Below are 17,351 nucleotides of genomic sequence, written 5' to 3'. Positions count from 1 at the left end.
TTGTACAACCCACCCACTCATTTAACAATGTCACAAGGATAGTGTCGTTTTGATTTTACAGTTGAGACACTGGGGTGCTTCCCCATAGAGCACCCCACAACAACACAAAGTGTCGTCGATGAGTAGAGAAAAGAAACAACCAAAAAGATTGCGCAAAGGGATTTTCATTTCCGGGACTATTTTAGGCAGTGGTTAGTTCTCAAAATACTGTAATTGAGATAATAATGTTGTTTCATAATGTTCTTCTATAGCATCCATATAAATTAAGGTATAATAGTACATACATTCATATAAATTAAGGTATAATAGTACATACATTCATATAAATTAAGGTTAACTATTCATTTTAGTTTATACATAGAAACATTCATATAAATTAAAAGGATTATAGATTTTTGAATCCCAGTAACTGATGAAGGTCACACACACACACACACACACACTAATAAACATTTAGTTTCATTACTGAACTCAGCAGTCAACACAAACACACACACTAAAATGTTAAATGTCTAATAAACATTTAGTTTCATTACTGAACTCAGCAGAATATCATATATAATGACTAATTTGGCTAGATTGCATTTACACTGTAAAAAGTTACAGAACAGTTTGAGTTTGATAAAAATATGATAACATTGAGTAATTCTACAACAATGAACAATCATCATATTAGGCCCTATTTACCTCAAAATGATAGCGAAAAATGTAATTATGTGCTAACTAACCTCTACACTTAGGCAATTGGGCAGGTTTTGTGAATCATTTGCTGAAACCGCTACACGAGCTGCTGAGAAAAACTCCAGACCACAACAGAAACTGAAGACATACATAAATATCAAAGGATGCAACTAGGATGTGTCAATCACAGATTGCTATCTCTACAAGGTAAGTCTACTCTGTCTCTGTCCATCTCACTCTAGCTAGTGTTGAGCAGTACAGATGTTCCATAGCTGGACCGTCGGTGGTAAACTCCTTTATCTCTACAGGGCTGGTTTAGATACTAAGAAGTCTGTGTTAGTGTGATGAGATAATGATACTAGCTGCTCTAGTCAATCTGTATAGTTGAAGCATGACAGATTATGCAATAGAAATGTAAAAGCAATTTCCAATTGAGCCGAAATATGCAGCTTTTACCTTGAATGCAGTCTGCTAACGTGGGAACATTCCCTTTACATTTCAATCACACTGAAACTTCAGCGACATGGATTAAATAGAGGTTAGAAAGCAATGAATATGGAGCTTGGTAAATTCTCCAGTTTTCGATTGAAGGCTGGTGCTAAATTGTCATGGATCTAACATTTGTATTGTGGTTGTTAAGTAATACATATAAGAGAGTTCCACAAGTTACCAACATATATTGAGAATTGATTCAGATAAGGCTGGCTATATTTGTTCTGCATGCCGACTTTCATTCATTGACAAATGTTGACATGATTTTGCAATTTAGCAATCACTCATCCTGTCCCTGTCTCTTCCAGATGTCTGTTTGGTGGCAGGTTCTGTTTCTCCAGTTTTTCCTTACCCTGAGCTGTGTGTACCCATGTTGTGCATCCCATCCAGGCCTACTCAAGTCCTACTCATACTCCCTCAAATCCATCAGATGCACCCACACTCGGGTACAGCAGCTGCTCAGGAGATATGTGAGTTGACTCCTCTGCTAGCCTCTATTACTGGTGGCTAGTCTGCTAGAGCTTCTATGTGCCCAGAGACAACAGCTATCCTCCCCTGCTACAGGCTGTTATCATAATGTACCTTCATTTGTCTTGCCAGAAGGAGGAGCAGTTGGATAACAAGCAGTTTGAGGACAGAAGTCTGGAGTGGCAGACCCTACCCTCCCTCTCCACAGACTTCTACCACTGGCTTCAGATGAAGGTTTGTGTGTGACCTGTACCACCTGTTAACCTGCTGTGGTTTAATGCTTTAAAAAGTTACTATAGAATAGGAGATTGTGATATTGTGAATAATGTTATGATCTGGCCTGTACAGGACTGGGAGCGTCTGAGTGCTGCCTCTCGAGACCTGCACACCTTCTGGGCTCACCTGGACATGAAGAGAAGGGAGATAGAGAGGGAGGAGGTTGGACAGGGGGCAGCCCACAGGATGGGGAGCAGGGGCATGCCAAAACCCAGCATACCTGAGAGAATACAGCACATTCTGACAGACCTGCGGGATCTCATGACAAAAGTCAACTTTCAGGTACAGACAATGTGCGCCATATACATGAACGAAGTGTGTACTTATTCTCTCTGCGCACTATATTAGGTGTTCATGTAGCTACCCACTATGGCTACTCAGTAGCTACTGTATATACACTGTGGAGAAATGTTATGAGCTCAGTCTGATAAACCTCTCTGTGGTCTTTACAGTTGAGATGTGTGAACAGCTCCAATGTAATCCCCACATCTCCCCCTGCCCTGACCCGTGCAGTGAGCACTCCCTCCAGCCACCAGGCCCCATCAAAGTCCCTGTGGACCAGCCGCCTGGAGGGCTACGTCATCCTCAGGGACCTGGAGCGCTACCTCACCAAGCTGGCCAGAGACTTCATCCTCCTGAAGACCAAACACAGAGGTCCTCCAGGTACCTAGCCCAGGGGCAGATAGAATGGTATGCATGGATTCATATTCATAATGCAAACTAGTACTGCACAAGCCTGTGACGGGTTGTGGTTAGAGTGGCTTTTAACTTATTTTGTGGACTAGGGACAATGTTGGATGTGAGAATTTACAAATTGTACTATTATGAATTATAACACAACAGTATTTTATGTAGTCAATGCACACAGTTTATTTCAGAAGTAACAAGGCAGCTAATAACACCAATAATAATGATATTAGTATTATTCATTATGATGATAATAATCAGCGTTATTATAAGTTGATAATAATGATATATTTCATTCAGTATTACTATGACAGAAATACAGTACTGTGACTCAATATTGCCAAGTGATGTCAATACCTGCTGTTGTTATTTCAACTGCATTAATGATAAGGTTCAATGAATCAATAAGGCCCGAGGGGGTGTGGTATATGGCCCTATATACCAAGGATAAGGGCTGTTCTTAGGCATGATGCATCCCAGAGTGCCTGGATACAGCCCTTAGCTGTGGTATATTGCCCATATACCACAAACCCCAGAGGTGCCTTATTGCTATTATAAACTGGTTACCAACGTATTTATAACAGAAAACAAGTAGTTTTGCATCATACCCAGGGTATATTGTCTGATATACTACGGCTTTTCCGCCAATCAGCATCCAGGAGCCAAACTACCTGGTTTATAATTTCTAGTATTCCCTAAGATCATGATTTCTCATTGTTGTGAGATGCTCGGTTGACTTTGTTAGACTGAAACCAAGTTTACGCATAGTGTTACTGTATGTCTTACTCTACTCTGGGTTTCTCCCAGAGTTTCCTTCTTTTCTCTCTCTCTCTCTCTCTCTCTCTGACTCTAACAGCTGAGAGCTGGAAGAGTGTTGAGAAACACTACCCAACATCCCCTTTCTCAACAGTCCTCACTTCACTGTACTTTCCAAAGATGCCTTTTTGCCTATTTATTTACTTATTTATTACTTATTTATTTGTAAAATGGTGTTTATTTTTGTTATTATGGAAATCTAAATTTTTTTTTTTTTTTTTTTTACATACAAGAGCAAATATATTGTAAAGGACTACAAAATAAAGATGAAGCATAAGATTGAAAATGTGTTGTTTCATTTAATACGAGTTTTGTTAATAAACAGTATTATGAATTCCGGCAAAACCTCTGAATCCATTTATATATGATAATATGTCATTTTAAATCAATAACTATCTAAATTAAGATTTATAAGTTCAATTGTGCTAACGGAGAACATAATGATCTTGTAGTAGGCAGTGTATGGCTGTGGTCTCACATTTAATGGAGAAAAATAACTTCTGTGTGGCTATAATCTGATTGGCTAAAGCAGGAAATCATCCTGTGGAATGATTGGTTCTCTGTGGATTACAGCGAGGTCGTCATCTTGGGTTGAGTTGAGGGGCCGTCTGCAAAACAAGTCAATTCACACGAGGCCATTGTTAGTCCCTAATGTGGATTATTGGTCAAAACTTCCAGTGAGAATATAGAGATGAAAGAGGTAGTTATCTTTAATAATCTACTGCTTTCCATTTGACAATCCCAGCTCACCTCGTCCTCCATCTAGAAGTCCTCACCCTCCCTTCCTCAAGCCCTTACTGTCCTCATAATAATACGTTTCCTCCTCTCCCGTCTCCTGACTCACCACCAGCAGGTGTCCTTTCTTGCCTTTGGCTACCTTCAGCTCTGATCCACTGGTGAAATCAATGACCCCCTCCTTCCCCCGAGCCACCGCAAACTTAATACTGCACACAGACAGGAGGAGAGGATCAGAGAGAGGAAAGGAGTGATGGGGTGAGATGGGATGAGAGAGAGGAGGGAATAAAATAGAAAGTCATTGTGAAAATAGAGTGTCATTAGCACAAACAATACATGACAGTTGGAATGGATTGGCAAAAAATGGAATGGATTCTCTGAAAAAGGTAATGAAGCTATCCAGTGTCCAGATGATCAGAGAAGCTCGACCATAGAGAGCCTATTCTAATTCCTAATTCTATGAGCCAGACCCACCTGTCTTGGCTGATGTTGACCTTGTTCTTCTTGTCCGCCATGGTGGCCAGCTTGGTCACCACCTCGATCACATGATCACACTGGAGCACCACATCACTCTACAGGGCAGACAAGGGGTCAGAGGTTAGGTACTGTACTTTATGGCACCATGGCAGTAAGTCACCATGACAACTGCTAGATAGAATAACCAGAATGAGGTCATCCTGTTACCTTCTGCTTGTTATCCTCACTGGGCACGTGCAGAACCATGAACCCATCAGTCAGAGAACTCACAGAGATGCCTGGAAAGAGAGGAATGGCACCCACTCCCCTGTTATACATTACAAACACATGACCACTACCTTATAAGCAATGTTACTAAAAACTCCTGAGGCCTAACCATTTAAGTTCAACCCCCCTGCCCCCGCCTGCCTTCACCCCTGGCCCACCACCCCCGGTCCCTCAATCCCCTATGACTCCCAGCAGAGACTCACTCCTCAGGGCCGCGTAGTCGATCCTCTGCTTCAGCTTGGCCTCAGCCACCAGCACAGCAAAGGAGGAGGTGAGGAGCAGCTGGCGCGGCCGCGCCTTGTAACCCCTCCTATCATACTTAGTCACCGCAACTCCATACTGTCACAGACAGAAGAGGGGAATGGAGAGAGAAATGAAAGAAGAGTGACAGTGAGAGAGAGGGAGGGGTTGTCATAAAAAACAAACGTTTCTTTATCAATATAGATTCAAAGCAATATACGACTTTGTAGAGACACAGTACACAGGAAACAGCCAATTAGAATGATTTAAGTACTCAACCAACAACAGGAGAGTGACATAGGTGAGACGGGTCATGGTAGACTCCAGTCCAAACGGACACAAACACTACAGGGGGATAGTACTACAACATCATGTTACTCACCTTCACTTTGTCATTGCCCAGAGTCTGTATCACTTTGAGGTTGAACTCCTCACTGTCTGTGTACAGGAGAGAGCATCTGTCAGTGGTGTGTTTGTCAAGTCTGTGAAATGTTGAAGTCTGTGTACCACAGGAGGCTGCTGAGGGGAGGACGGCTCATAGTAATGGCTGTAATGGATTAAATGGAATGGTATCAAACACGTGTTTGATGTGCTGGATACCATTCCATTTATTCCGTTGCAGCCATGACTATGAACCCGTCCTCCCCAATTAAGGTGCAACCAGCCGCCTGAGGTGTGTACCAAGTGTGTCAGTGAGTGTGTGTGCCCTACCTAGTCTGGAGGCCACAAACAGCTTGGGGACACTCTGGGGATAGCTGTCCTTCTGGTCCTGGAAGATCTGACTGGCTACCACCTTCTGCTCCATCTATAGAGACACAGAAGAGATACATGTGGAGTTGGAGAAAGAGACAGAAGGAGAAAAGGGGAGGAAGAATGGAGTAGGGAGACAGAGAGGGAGAGAGTGTGTGTGTAAGAGAGAATAAAATGAATAGAAAGTGGACAGAAATAACCTTTCTATGTGTTCCTGTCAGGTGAGTGACAGTAACAGACAGTAGAGAAGCCTACCTGTTTCTTCCACTCTGGCTGGATCCTCCTGCAGTAGGCCCGCATCATGTTCTGCATACACAGCCTGCACAGGTGCTCTGACGCCTACACAGACATAGGGACAGATACAAATAAAACATTGACACATTGTATGTACAACAGTCAGACGCATTGCACCATCACACCTTAGCTTATGCTACATTTCCTTCAGTGTGTGTGTGCGTGTGTGTATGTGTACTGTGGGGCTGCAGTACCTCAGTGAGGCTAGGTGGGGGAACGGGCCAGCTCTTGTCCAGGACACTCTTGGGTGGGTTCCTAACCAGCGTCATCAGGAAAGAGAAACGCTGATGGTCCAGGAAGTACTCATTCTCTGGACAGCGCTCATAGTGGCGGTAGATGAAGCCCTTGATGAACTTGCGTATGATTTCAGCAGCGTGTCTGCGGCGTCTTGCCTTACGGCGGGATTTCATCCCTCTCCAGGCAGACTGGATCACTAGCACTATACAGAGAGAAAACAATCAGTCATATCCCAGAAACACCCCAACAAGCTACAACTGTGCAGAGCTCAGAAGAACAAACTAAATCATATTCTCGGCCTTACTTCATTCAGCAGAAAGTGGCTGCAGAGTAATTGCTTGAGGAAGCAGTAACTGAGAAGCAGGTAAGAGTGTAAGCTGTTTGATCCCTCACCTGCGTTTCTGATGCGGTGGTACTTGGCCCTCTCTCTGTAGCCCCTCCAGGAGGTCTGTAGTGTGAGAGCTAGAACAGAGCACAGGAACAGAGGAGACAAGATGGTGGACCACAGGACAGACTATATCAATTACATCCTTATTACATTTGCTTAGTGTATTATACATCCTCATACTTCTGCCAAGGGCAGTTCACTGTTTTCTACTGCTGCTCTGCTGTTAATCATGTTATTTTCTTCAATACATTAATTCCCCCCAAACTAAACAGCCTTGTCATCGTCCTCCCTGCTGTATAGTCCTACCGAGGGCGGGCCTCCTGGCCTCCAAGGCATCTTCAGTGGTGAACAGAGTCTTTGGGAAACGGATGAAGATCTTGGTCCTGCAAAGATATAGGGAATTACACATCAACAACATACCGTCTCATGTTTCTCCTCATAACATGACTAAGGCAAATGGAAGTCCCCTTACTTTCTGTTCTCCCTCCCTCCCCCTCCCTCGCTGTGTGTACATACTTTCCCAGTTTGTATTCCTCTGGTTTATAGCCCAGGTGTTGGACCAGAGTGGCAACTCCATCAGCCAGTCTGCCCTGCCAGTTAGGCCACGTCCCGGGACACAGAGACTTGTACCTGTGGTTACAGAAATGTATGTGGTTAATATAGAAACTGTGGTTATAGAAACGTGTAAATAGTCACATAATACAGCGCATTCGGAAAGTATTCAGACCCCTTCCCTTTTTCCACATTTTGTTACGTTACAGCCTGATTCTAAAATTGATTTAAAAAACTATTTTCCTCATCAAGCTACACACAATACCCCATGATGACAAAGCGAAAACAGCTTTTTAGACATTTTTGCAAATTTATAAAACCATAAAAACATTTAAAAAACGTATTTACATAAGTATTGAGGCCTTTTGCCATGAGACTCGAAATTGAGCTCAGGCGCATCCTGTTTCCATTGATCCTCCTTGAGATGTTTCTACAACTTGATTGGAGTAAATTCAATTTATTGGGCATGATTTGGAAAGGCACACATCTGTCCATATAAGGTCCCACAGTTGACAGTGCATGTCAGAGAAAAAACCAAGCCATGAGGTCGAATTAATTCCCGTAGAGCTCTGAGACAGGATTGTGTCGAGGCACAGATCTGGGGAAGGGTACCAAACATTTCCGCAGCATTGAAGGTCCCCAAGAACACAGTGGCACAGGAACCACAAGACTGTTCCGAGAGCTGGCCGCTCGGGCCTAACTGAGCAATCGGGGGAGAAGGGCCTTGGTCAGGGAGGTGGCCAACTAAGATTCTCTGGTCTGATGAAACCAAGATTTAACTCTTTGGCCTGAATGCCAAGCATCACATCTGGAGGAAACCTGGCACCATCATTATGGTGAAGCAACGTGGTGGCAGCATCATCATGCTGTTGGGATGTTTTTCAGGAGCAAGGACTGGGAGACTAGTCAAGATCAAGGGAAAGATGAACAAAGCAAAGTACAGAGAGATCCTTGATGAAAACCTGCTCCAGAGTGCTCAGGACCTCAGACTGGGGCCGTTCCAACAGGACAACGACCCTAAGCACACAGCCAAGACAATGCATGAGTGGCTTCGGAACAAGTCTCTGAATGTCCTTGAGTGGCCCAGCCAGAGCCGGGACTTGAACCCAATTGAACATCTCTGGAGAGACCTGAAAATAGCTGTGCAGCGACGCTCCCCATCCAACCTGACAGAGCATGAGAGGAACTCCCCAAATATCAAGCTTGTAGTGTCCTACCCAAGAAGACTCAAGGCTGTAATCGCTGCCAAAGGTGCTTCAACAAAGTACTGAGTAAAGGGTCTGAATACTTATGTAAATGTGATATTTCAGTTATTTTTTTAATATAAATTTGCTAAAATGTCTAATATAATGTTTTTGCTTAATCATTATGGGGTACTGTGTGTAAATTGATGAGGATTTTTTAATATTTTAATTTAACCCATTTTAGAATAAGGCTGAAACGCAACAAAATATGGAAAAAGGGGTCTAAATACATTCAGAATGCACTGTATACAGACAAACATACCTCTGTAGGAAGGCTTCGTAGCGCCGGCGGTAGGCAAAGCCAGCTCTCCTGACTCTCAGGTTCTCCATCAGACCCAGATATTTGACCTGGTGTCTGACCAGAGCCTCATCAAACCTCCCTGTTGAGAAAGAATATTACATTGTCTGATTGATTGATTGACTGATTTACTGATTGACTGATTGACTAATTGACTGATTTTACTGTGTACGATTACCTGACTGCTTGGCATCGTTGGGTTTGATACAGCGCACATAGGATGGCTCCTTAGACATCAGGATCTCTATCAGTTTGGCCAGGCTGTTCTTAAACTGAGTGGCAGCCTGCAGAGGGCAGCAGTGAGGTGCGATATCAAACTGTGTGTATTTGTGTGCGTGTTAGCTGACTAAACTCAACTTTCAGCACCCAAAGAAAAGCCTGCATTTACACATGAAATTGTCCCGTGTAAATGTGTGCTATTCTTTGTCGTGTAAAATAATTATTTGGGTGCTGAAATCCAGTCCGCCCACACTAGTCGCTGCTCAACTCCAATGTAAATCATGGAGTTGAGTTTAGTCGGCTGTGGTTGTATATCTGTCTGTGTATGTCTGTGTGTGTGTGTGTATCTCACCGTCTCTGGGCGTTTTTGGGTCGTCACCTCCTCTCTGTGGAAGCACTGACTCAGGATTTGGTTATCTGACTGGCATATGACCTGAACAGAGAAAGCACCACAACACGGAACCATATTAACACACCACACCTATGGACACTATACTGCATATACCTACTGTAGTGTACACACATAAACAGCGTGATGGAGTTCTGAGAGAGTTCATGAGTGTGGTGAGTGTGGTCTGTGTTCTCATTTCTCTATTGTTACTCCAGCCTCACCTCTTTCAGGTTTCTGTAGAGCAGGTCGGTGTTTTTGTCCAGAAACCCTGTGATGGCAGAGGAACATAAAACAATACAGAGAGAGTGTGTGGTTGAAATCAGTCAGTTATTTATTGCAGATATATCCAAATATTTCTGTGACCAACTTTTTATTTAGTTTGTCATTTTTTCAGAAGGGGGGTTTACAGGTACAGGTATAGCATTCAAAGTCATATTCATTCAGATATATTCATATATTCAGTTATCATTCGAAAGAAGAAAAAAACACATCAGAAATGAATATAAAGATAAAGAACAGTATCAACAGTATCAACAGTATCAACAGTATCAACAGTATCAACCCATTCCCCCCCTCAGTCCCCATCCACCAACCACATATTGCCTCCTCACCCGGAAACCATGTCTCCCACTCCAGTTAATAGAAATAGCAGAGGTTAGATGGGGTCACCTTCCTTGCTACTTCTACATATTCTGAACAGAGCAGAGCAGGTATAGCCTGTTATCGCTGTGGCTGAGGAATTGGCATATAGTATTTTAATCGAATGAAATTGGAGCCAAGTCCCATATGCTCCAAAACCGAACAAAGTTATGACCATTCTAGTCTATAAAACTTTGTTTTTTTTTGCGTTGAGAGATAGAACTGCATTTGGTTTCTGATGAAGCATGTAGGTTATCTTGTTTTTTAACAAACTGGCTTTTGTCTGGATGTACCAATTTGGGTAAGTAAGTTTTGAAACAGGACGACAGAATGTTTGGAAAATAGTTTATCAAAGCTAGAGGGCGATATTGAGCACACTGAGTGGAGTCCGTACCTTTTTTTATAAAAGGAAAATTAGTGCTGTATTCACATCCCTTCCAAATGAACCTTTGTGAATGTTCAGTGCGTGTGCAATGTTAATCAGTGGCATGGGACCCAGCTTCTCCTACCCAAACACTTCATAGAAAGACTGCTCATGAAGAAAGTTGCCCGCTTCCACACCAGTTACAAGTCCAGTGACCCGTACATTTTTGAGGGATTCCGTTTTCTCTTTTAAGAGTTTGATTATCCATTCCAACTTAGCTCGCTCTTTTCATGAGTCGTACCTCTGTCGCATTGGCTGTCTTCTCCAGACTTTTCACTTTAGTTGAAAAGGTCTCCACTTCAGCAGTGAGCACTGCCAATGATTCATTTACTGGTTTTAATTGTAAGTCAAGGGCAGAGGTCATTTCCACACAAACAATCTCTCGTATAGTAGCGGCCAGCTCTTTCTGTAGTCTGGTGTTGAAAACAGTTGAATTGTGGATGGACATATTCTAGTTGCTGAAGTGAAATAGACCTGTTAGTTATTTCTGGTCACACAATGAATGTCCCACACCTTTATATGATGTTTAGTATTGACAAGTTTTAGGAAATAAGTCAGTAAATTTATAGTCATTTGCAAAAGAAAGCCACGATAAGGCGATGCGTTTCAATGCATGCCACCGGAACTGGTTCCTCTGACACGGAACCAGCAGTTCTACTATTGACTGATTGATTAGCTAGCTCACCATTGACAGTGTAGTTGACCTCTCCAGCATAATGAATCAGTCTGAACTCCTCCCTGCCCACCGCCTTGCGTGTCTTCCCATTCGCCAATTTGTGACTGACAGACAGAGACAATTCAAATCTTAGATACAGAGCCACAAATATACACACAAATACATTTTGGGGTGATGGTGCAAATACACAAACAAAATATGACATGTGTGTGTGTGTGTGTGTGTAAGAGAAAGATTGGACTCACGTGACAAAATGGGCATGGCCTCCCAAAGTGTCCTCAAGCTTCTCCAGGAAGGAGATATCACTGGGCTCCCCTGGCCTCAAACATTCCTCATCCTACAACACATTTCACATTTATATGTTAACATTCAAATAGAGAGAGGGAGAGGACAGAGGGAGAGAGATACTAGAGAGAGGAGAAAGACTAAAGAGAGTCAGATAAACTACTAAACTGAAGGGAACGCCAGTCATTCTCACCAGGATGGAGATAAAGCCTTTGTGTTTCTCCTCCACCAGGTCACAGATGATCTTGTTGTCAAAGTACTTCACCGGCTCCCACTGAAATACACAGTTGCATTTAATGAACTACAACCTCATCACTAGTATACCTCTATTCTTGTTTTGTATTTTTCTCTGAGTACACAGACTCACAGTGATGCCCTCTGCTTCGTATTCCTCCTGCTCAGACTTGAGGGTGAGCTTGATGAACAGCTGCTGCAGCTTCTCATTGCAGTAGTTGATGCAGAACTGCTCAAAACTACAGGGAGATGGTTAGGTTTAGAAAGATGGCACAAAACAACTGTGCTACAATATGTTTATTAGGCAGCCTAATTCGGATCTTTGTTTCACTAATTGGTCTTTTGACCAATCAGATCTGATGTGAAAAGACCTGATGTGATTGGTCAAAAGACCAATATTAGAGGAAATAATATCCGAATTGGGTTGACTGTACAAACAAATGGCTCACACACACACACACACACACACACACACACACACACACACACACACACACACACACACACACACACACACACACACACACACACACACACACACACACACACACACACACACACACACACACACACACACACACAGAGTAAGTTAACAGCTAGAATGTTTTCAGGTACCTATTGTGTTGGAAGACCTCAAAGCCGTAGATATCCAGCAGTCCTATGACTGATGATGAGCCCTTACTGCTGTTGTACACTTCATCCTGTAAATAGAACACAATCCACTCAGTTTTGGAGGTAGCAAGCAGCATTACGGTAGCTGGCAAAGAGAGAGAGAGCAATAATTAAGAGGAAATAATTGGTGAATTGTTTTGCTAGCTAGCTAGCTATCATGATTGATGTGTGTGAGAGACCTTGAAAGCCAGAGACTGGTTGATCTTCGCCACCAGCCAGGTGAAGGCACGGCCGTAAACCGCTTTGGCCAAGGCATCACGGGCTGCCACAGCCTGCTCAAAACTCAACGGGCCTATCATCTGGAACATATACACACATAAGTACGCAGTACACACACATTGAAATAAAATACTTTCATGTGTTATTTCTGGGCTCAGCTGTACTTTATCAGTATCCTCTCTTTTAAACAAATTAATCAAAATATTCATGCCATGCACATCGGTGGCATACTGTATTACTTCTTGGTAAGTGGGATATTAAATTAGATTATATAAAATTATATTAGCAGGCTTCAGGCATAGTTTTGTATGAAGTGAAACATCCCACCATACACACTCACCTCTTCCCCTTTGGCAGTGAGTTTCTTATGAGTGAGAGCCTCTCTCAGTGCTGGTCCATCCACACCCAACAGCTGCAGAACAAGCAGTACAACATCAACATCTACCTTTAAAATGGAGAATTAGGGAATGTGTCAGTCTGTGGGAGGAGGTAGAGTTCATGTTAGAAGTTCTAACCTTGGACAGATATGTGAGCTGTGGCTCAGTGGTGATCTGGGTTTCTCCATCCTCCCCTTCTCCAAACTGAGTGTTCCCAAGATGAAGGACACTTGCGATTATATTCAACAGATCCTAGCAGGGAGAGAGAAGAGACACATTTAAACCATGACATTCTCACTGTTTTCAGAGTGAAACTTTGGGTGGGTATTTGCAGTGACATACAGTATGTACTCCAGTGGAGGCTGGTGGGAGGAGCTATAGGAGAACGGGCTCATTGTAATAGCTGGGTGTGAACAATTGGAACAGAGTCAAACATGAGGTTTCCATATGTTTGATATCGTTCCATTCATTCCATTATAATGAGCACGTTCTTCCATAGCTTCCCCCACCAGCCTCCTCTGATGTACACTAAAGTGTTTCTGACCTCCACCTCCTCTTCATGGAAGCCGATGACGGTCAGGGCTTTCCTCACTGTTTTCCAGTCACTCTTGTCATTGATGGAGCTCACCCTGGGACAGCAACCCTAAGAGGTACAGGACATCCCTGTTCAAATTACACACACACACACACACACACACACACACACACACACACACACACACACACACACACACACACACACACACACACACACACACACACACACACACACACACACACACACACCTTGACCAGGTAGTGGTATTTCTGAGCGTTTCTCTCCAGGCCCAGCTTGCTGAGCTGGTCTTGTTCTCCTCCCTCCAGCAGCTGGTAGAAGATATGGAAGTTCCTCTCTCCGTGGTTCTGGTGCACCACACGAGACTTCTCCAGTAGGTAGTTGAGGATGTGGCCTCCTATGGGTGCCCCCTAGGGGAGGTTAGGCACAGGGACAGTCAAGGTACTGTTGAGTGTGGTCCTACTAGAGCTTCTTTAGCTGCATTATGTTTTAGATTCATAGTAAGGCATGCTGTATGGTATGCCATGAATGTCACATGTATTAGTCACGCACAATCAGTTGATTGATTATTACAGGGGCTGAGTCACTGGCTTACTGGGGCTCTCTCATACCGTCCCTGGGAGGGGTGCGTCACCTGAGTGGGTTGAGTCACTGATGTGATCATCCTGTCTGGGTTGGCGCCCCCCCCTTGGGTTGTGCCGTGGCTGAGATCTTTGTGGGCTATACTCAGCCTTGTCTCAGGATGGTAAGTTGGTGGTTGAAGATATCCCTCTGTGGTGTGGGGGCTGTGCTTTGGCAAAGTGGGTGGGGTTATATCCTTCCTGTTTGGCCCTGTCCTGGGGTGTCCTCGGATGGGGCCACAGTGTCTCCTGACCCATCCTGTCTCAGCCTCCAGTATTTATGCTGCAGTAGTTTATGTGTCGGGGGGCTAGGGTCAGTTTGTTATATCTGGAGTACTTCTCCTGTCCTATTTGGTGTCCTGTGTGAATTTAAGTGTGCTCTCTCTAATTCTCTCTTTCTCTCTTTCTTTCTCTCTCTCTCGGAGGACCTGAGCCCTAGGACCATGCCTCAGGACTACCTGACATGATGACTCCTTGCTGTCCCCAGTCCACCTGGCCGTGCTGCTGCTCCAGTTTCAACTGTTCTGCCTTATTATTATTGGACCATACTGGTCATTTATGAACATTTGAACATCTTGGCCATGTTCTGTTATAATCTCCACCCGGCACAGCCAGAAGAGGACTGGCCACCCCACATAGCCTGGTTCCTCTCTAGGTTTCTTCCTAGGTTTTGGCCTTTCTAGGGAGTTTTTCCTAGCCACCGTGCTTCTACACCTGCATTGCTTGCTGTTTGGGGTTTTAGGCTGGGTTTCTGTACAGCACTTTGAGATATCAGCTGATGTATGAAGGGCTATATAAATCAATTTGACTTGATGTGCTGTATAGATAGTATGGCATGAGTGTCAGCGATGGTAGACCTATATGTGGGAAATCCCTCAATCCAGGAGTTAAAGGAAGGGAAAACAGGCTTACCCTGAAGTCAAACTGGACATCCATGTATTTTCCAAAGCGGCTGGAATTGTCGTTTCGCAATGTTTTGGCATTACCAAAGGCCTGCAGAGAGAGAGCCAGGAAAAGAGAGAGAGAGAGAGAGGAAGTGAGTGTGGGAAACAACAGAGATAAGATCAAACACAGCTGAGAGAGAGGAAGCATTAACAGTACAGTAATAGCATGTTCACAGCAGCACCTATCTATTGTTATGGCTTTGTCAGAGATTGGTTCAAAATATGCAATGGATCAACATGCTTTCCCTCATCTACTAATAGAGTTACTTCTTTGAAGGAACATCATTTTGTAGTGGGCCATTCATTTATCTCATGTTACACCAGTCTCAGTACCCCTGCTATAAATGTCCTTCCTCCTCCAGAGCCTATAGAGGTGCTCCTAGGAAGAGATCCTTGGGAGTGGGCGGGGTGTGTACCTCAAGAACAGGGTTGGACTGCAGCAGCCGGTCCCGGATCGTGCTCATGTGGTCAGTGACAGGGCAGGTAGTGGCATAGTACTGGAGGATCTTCTTAGAGGCCTCGGTCTTCCCTGCTCCGCTCTCCCCAGAGATCAGGATACACTGGTCCCTCCTCTCAGTCCGCATGGCTCGGTACGTGTTGTCTGACACCGCATAGCTACAGGACAGAGAAACAGAGGGGTGGGATACAAACATGATGTCAGCTAGTGATTGGGCTCATACTGGTGTATTCACATACAGTGGATCACCATCTGATAGTAAACATAGACTACATATTGTAAATGTAATGTTCCAGAGCACATTCAGATATACACACACTCATTCTAGTCCTGCTGGGTCAGAGAAAGGTTAACCTCTATGGGATTGGTGTCCCCCACCCCACAGGATGGTTAAGCTAAAGTAGGCTAATGTGATTAGCAGGTTGGAAGTAACAAAAACATTTCTGAGGACATAAAAGTATCTGAAATGGGCAGAAAGCTTAAATTTGTGTTAAATCTAACTACACTGTCCAATTTACAGTAGCTATTACAGTGAAAGAATACCATGCTATTGTTTGAGGAGAGTACACAGCTATGAACTCGAAAATGTATTAATAAACCAATTAGGCACATTTGGGCAGTCTTGATAGAACATTTTGAACAGAATTGCAATGGTTCATTGAATCAGTCTAAAACTTTGCACATACACTGCTGCCATCTAGTGGCCAAAATCTAAATTGTGGCTAATCAGGGGTCAGAGGGTGACTTACATGTGGGGTGATATCTCGTAGAAGCTGACCCCTCGGTAGCGCTCCATGTGCGCCTTGGAGTAGATCTCCAGGTCCTTGTATGGGTTCACTGATACCAACACTGACCCTATGTAGGTCTGACAGGGAGACAAGACCCGCACACTGCAGTCACCAACCCCTCTAATACAAAACCCACAAAAACACTGACATAAAAAAATCTACCAATAGCAAACATTATGTTAAAGCTACAGATGTAAGATCTTCATTCCAGATGGATTGCTAGAGCAGGGAAATTATCATGCAGCAACAGGAAATGTGAATTCTTCTGTGGATTATAATTATTGGACATTTTTTTGTAGGGTACAACGCAAATCAAGTCAAACATTATGTTAAAGCTACAGATGTAGGATCTTCATTTCAGCCAGAAAACTATCCTGGATTTTTATGATAAGATTGCCATATAGCCTATATGATATGATTCTTTACATAGATGAGTTTCTCTCCAAAGCGTCGACGCAGGTTCTCAATGAAGGCCGCCTCGCTAGTGTAGTTCTCCAACAGCACAAAGTCCTGCACCCCCACCCTGTCCCGGGCTGTCAGAGTACTCTCCATAACTCTATGAACTCTGCCCTCACCTCCCACCTCCTATAGAGAGAGAGAGAGAGAAAGGGAGGGGGATAGAAGGGGGAGACATCATTGCCTGCCACTCTTTCCCACATACATACAATCCCAAATAATATAATAATAATAATAATAATAAATGCAATTTAGCAGACGCTTTTATCCAAATTGAAACCCACCACTATGCACTTCAACTAGACCTGAATTTTTTTTTTTTTACCATCTAAACCACTGTGAAATATATTTTCAATAACCAAGAATATTGTATTTTCAGCTGTTTGAAGCTGGTGTACAAAACTAAAAGTAAAAGATGCAAAAACGAGACTTAAGCATGGGAAGCATAGAAATAAAGCACATAGAACAGATCTACCGCTTCTTAGACTTGCG

The 17,351-nt window shown here is 43.5% G+C and overlaps 2 protein-coding genes across 5 annotated transcripts in view; one reads left to right on the top strand and one right to left on the bottom strand.

Moving 5' to 3' along the window:
• The first annotated feature begins 1,279 nt into the window (after positions 1 to 1,279).
• LOC112228678 lies at positions 1,280 to 3,063 on the top strand. The gene is made up of 4 exons (XM_024394213.2): positions 1,280 to 1,643; positions 1,774 to 1,875; positions 1,990 to 2,199; positions 2,370 to 3,063. The coding sequence occupies exons 1-4, from the start codon at positions 1,434 to 1,436 to the stop codon at positions 2,586 to 2,588; spliced, it is 741 nt and encodes a 246-aa protein (XP_024249981.1). The 5' UTR covers positions 1,280 to 1,433; the 3' UTR covers positions 2,589 to 3,063.
• Positions 3,064 to 3,324: 261 nt separating this feature from the next.
• Positions 3,325 to 17,351, bottom strand: part of LOC112228677 (unconventional myosin-Ic-like) — a 34,199-nt gene continuing 20,172 nt past the window's right edge. For all 4 annotated transcript variants that reach the window (XM_024394212.2, XM_042309284.1, XM_042309282.1 and 1 more), the window contains 30 exons: positions 16,830 to 16,988; positions 16,365 to 16,480; positions 15,575 to 15,773; positions 15,127 to 15,207; positions 13,825 to 14,004; positions 13,583 to 13,681; positions 13,177 to 13,290; positions 13,002 to 13,073; positions 12,622 to 12,741; positions 12,386 to 12,471; positions 11,904 to 12,009; positions 11,730 to 11,810; positions 11,497 to 11,588; positions 11,261 to 11,355; positions 9,734 to 9,780; positions 9,474 to 9,554; positions 9,081 to 9,186; positions 8,867 to 8,984; positions 7,325 to 7,438; positions 7,115 to 7,191; positions 6,814 to 6,882; positions 6,378 to 6,622; positions 6,145 to 6,228; positions 5,851 to 5,944; positions 5,522 to 5,577; positions 5,103 to 5,238; positions 4,840 to 4,910; positions 4,630 to 4,727; positions 4,265 to 4,364; positions 3,325 to 4,028 (listed from right to left, as the gene is read on the bottom strand). In XM_024394212.2, coding sequence (XP_024249980.2) covers positions 4,002 to 4,028; positions 4,265 to 4,364; positions 4,630 to 4,727; positions 4,840 to 4,910; positions 5,103 to 5,238; positions 5,522 to 5,577; positions 5,851 to 5,944; positions 6,145 to 6,228; positions 6,378 to 6,622; positions 6,814 to 6,882; positions 7,115 to 7,191; positions 7,325 to 7,438; positions 8,867 to 8,984; positions 9,081 to 9,186; positions 9,474 to 9,554; positions 9,734 to 9,780; positions 11,261 to 11,355; positions 11,497 to 11,588; positions 11,730 to 11,810; positions 11,904 to 12,009; positions 12,386 to 12,471; positions 12,622 to 12,741; positions 13,002 to 13,073; positions 13,177 to 13,290; positions 13,583 to 13,681; positions 13,825 to 14,004; positions 15,127 to 15,207; positions 15,575 to 15,773; positions 16,365 to 16,480; positions 16,830 to 16,988 — 3,123 coding nt within the window. In that variant the 3' untranslated portion in view covers positions 3,325 to 4,001. The remainder of the gene's footprint in view (positions 4,029 to 4,264; positions 4,365 to 4,629; positions 4,728 to 4,839; positions 4,911 to 5,102; positions 5,239 to 5,521; positions 5,578 to 5,850; positions 5,945 to 6,144; positions 6,229 to 6,377; positions 6,623 to 6,813; positions 6,883 to 7,114; positions 7,192 to 7,324; positions 7,439 to 8,866; positions 8,985 to 9,080; positions 9,187 to 9,473; positions 9,555 to 9,733; positions 9,781 to 11,260; positions 11,356 to 11,496; positions 11,589 to 11,729; positions 11,811 to 11,903; positions 12,010 to 12,385; positions 12,472 to 12,621; positions 12,742 to 13,001; positions 13,074 to 13,176; positions 13,291 to 13,582; positions 13,682 to 13,824; positions 14,005 to 15,126; positions 15,208 to 15,574; positions 15,774 to 16,364; positions 16,481 to 16,829; positions 16,989 to 17,351) is intronic.

This window comes from Oncorhynchus tshawytscha, linkage group LG30 (genome assembly GCF_018296145.1).
Source record: "Oncorhynchus tshawytscha isolate Ot180627B linkage group LG30, Otsh_v2.0, whole genome shotgun sequence".
Classification (NCBI taxonomy): Eukaryota; Metazoa; Chordata; class Actinopteri; order Salmoniformes; family Salmonidae; genus Oncorhynchus; species Oncorhynchus tshawytscha.
The sequence above is the reverse complement of the archived record's forward strand: the minus strand, read 5'-3'. Positions and strand labels throughout refer to the sequence as shown.

What these genes read in the sequence shown, in the direction of transcription:
- LOC112228678 (XM_024394213.2), top strand. Translation starts at nt 1,434, where the DNA reads ATGATTTTGCAATTTAGCAATCACTCATCCTGTCCCTGTCTCTTCCAG. An exon ending in AGCAGCTGCTCAGGAGATAT is followed by an intron (nt 1,644 to 1,773) that starts GTGAGTTGACTC and finishes TTGTCTTGCCAG; the next exon opens with AAGGAGGAGCAGTTGGATAA. An exon ending in ACCACTGGCTTCAGATGAAG is followed by an intron (nt 1,876 to 1,989) that starts GTTTGTGTGTGA and finishes TGGCCTGTACAG; the next exon opens with GACTGGGAGCGTCTGAGTGC.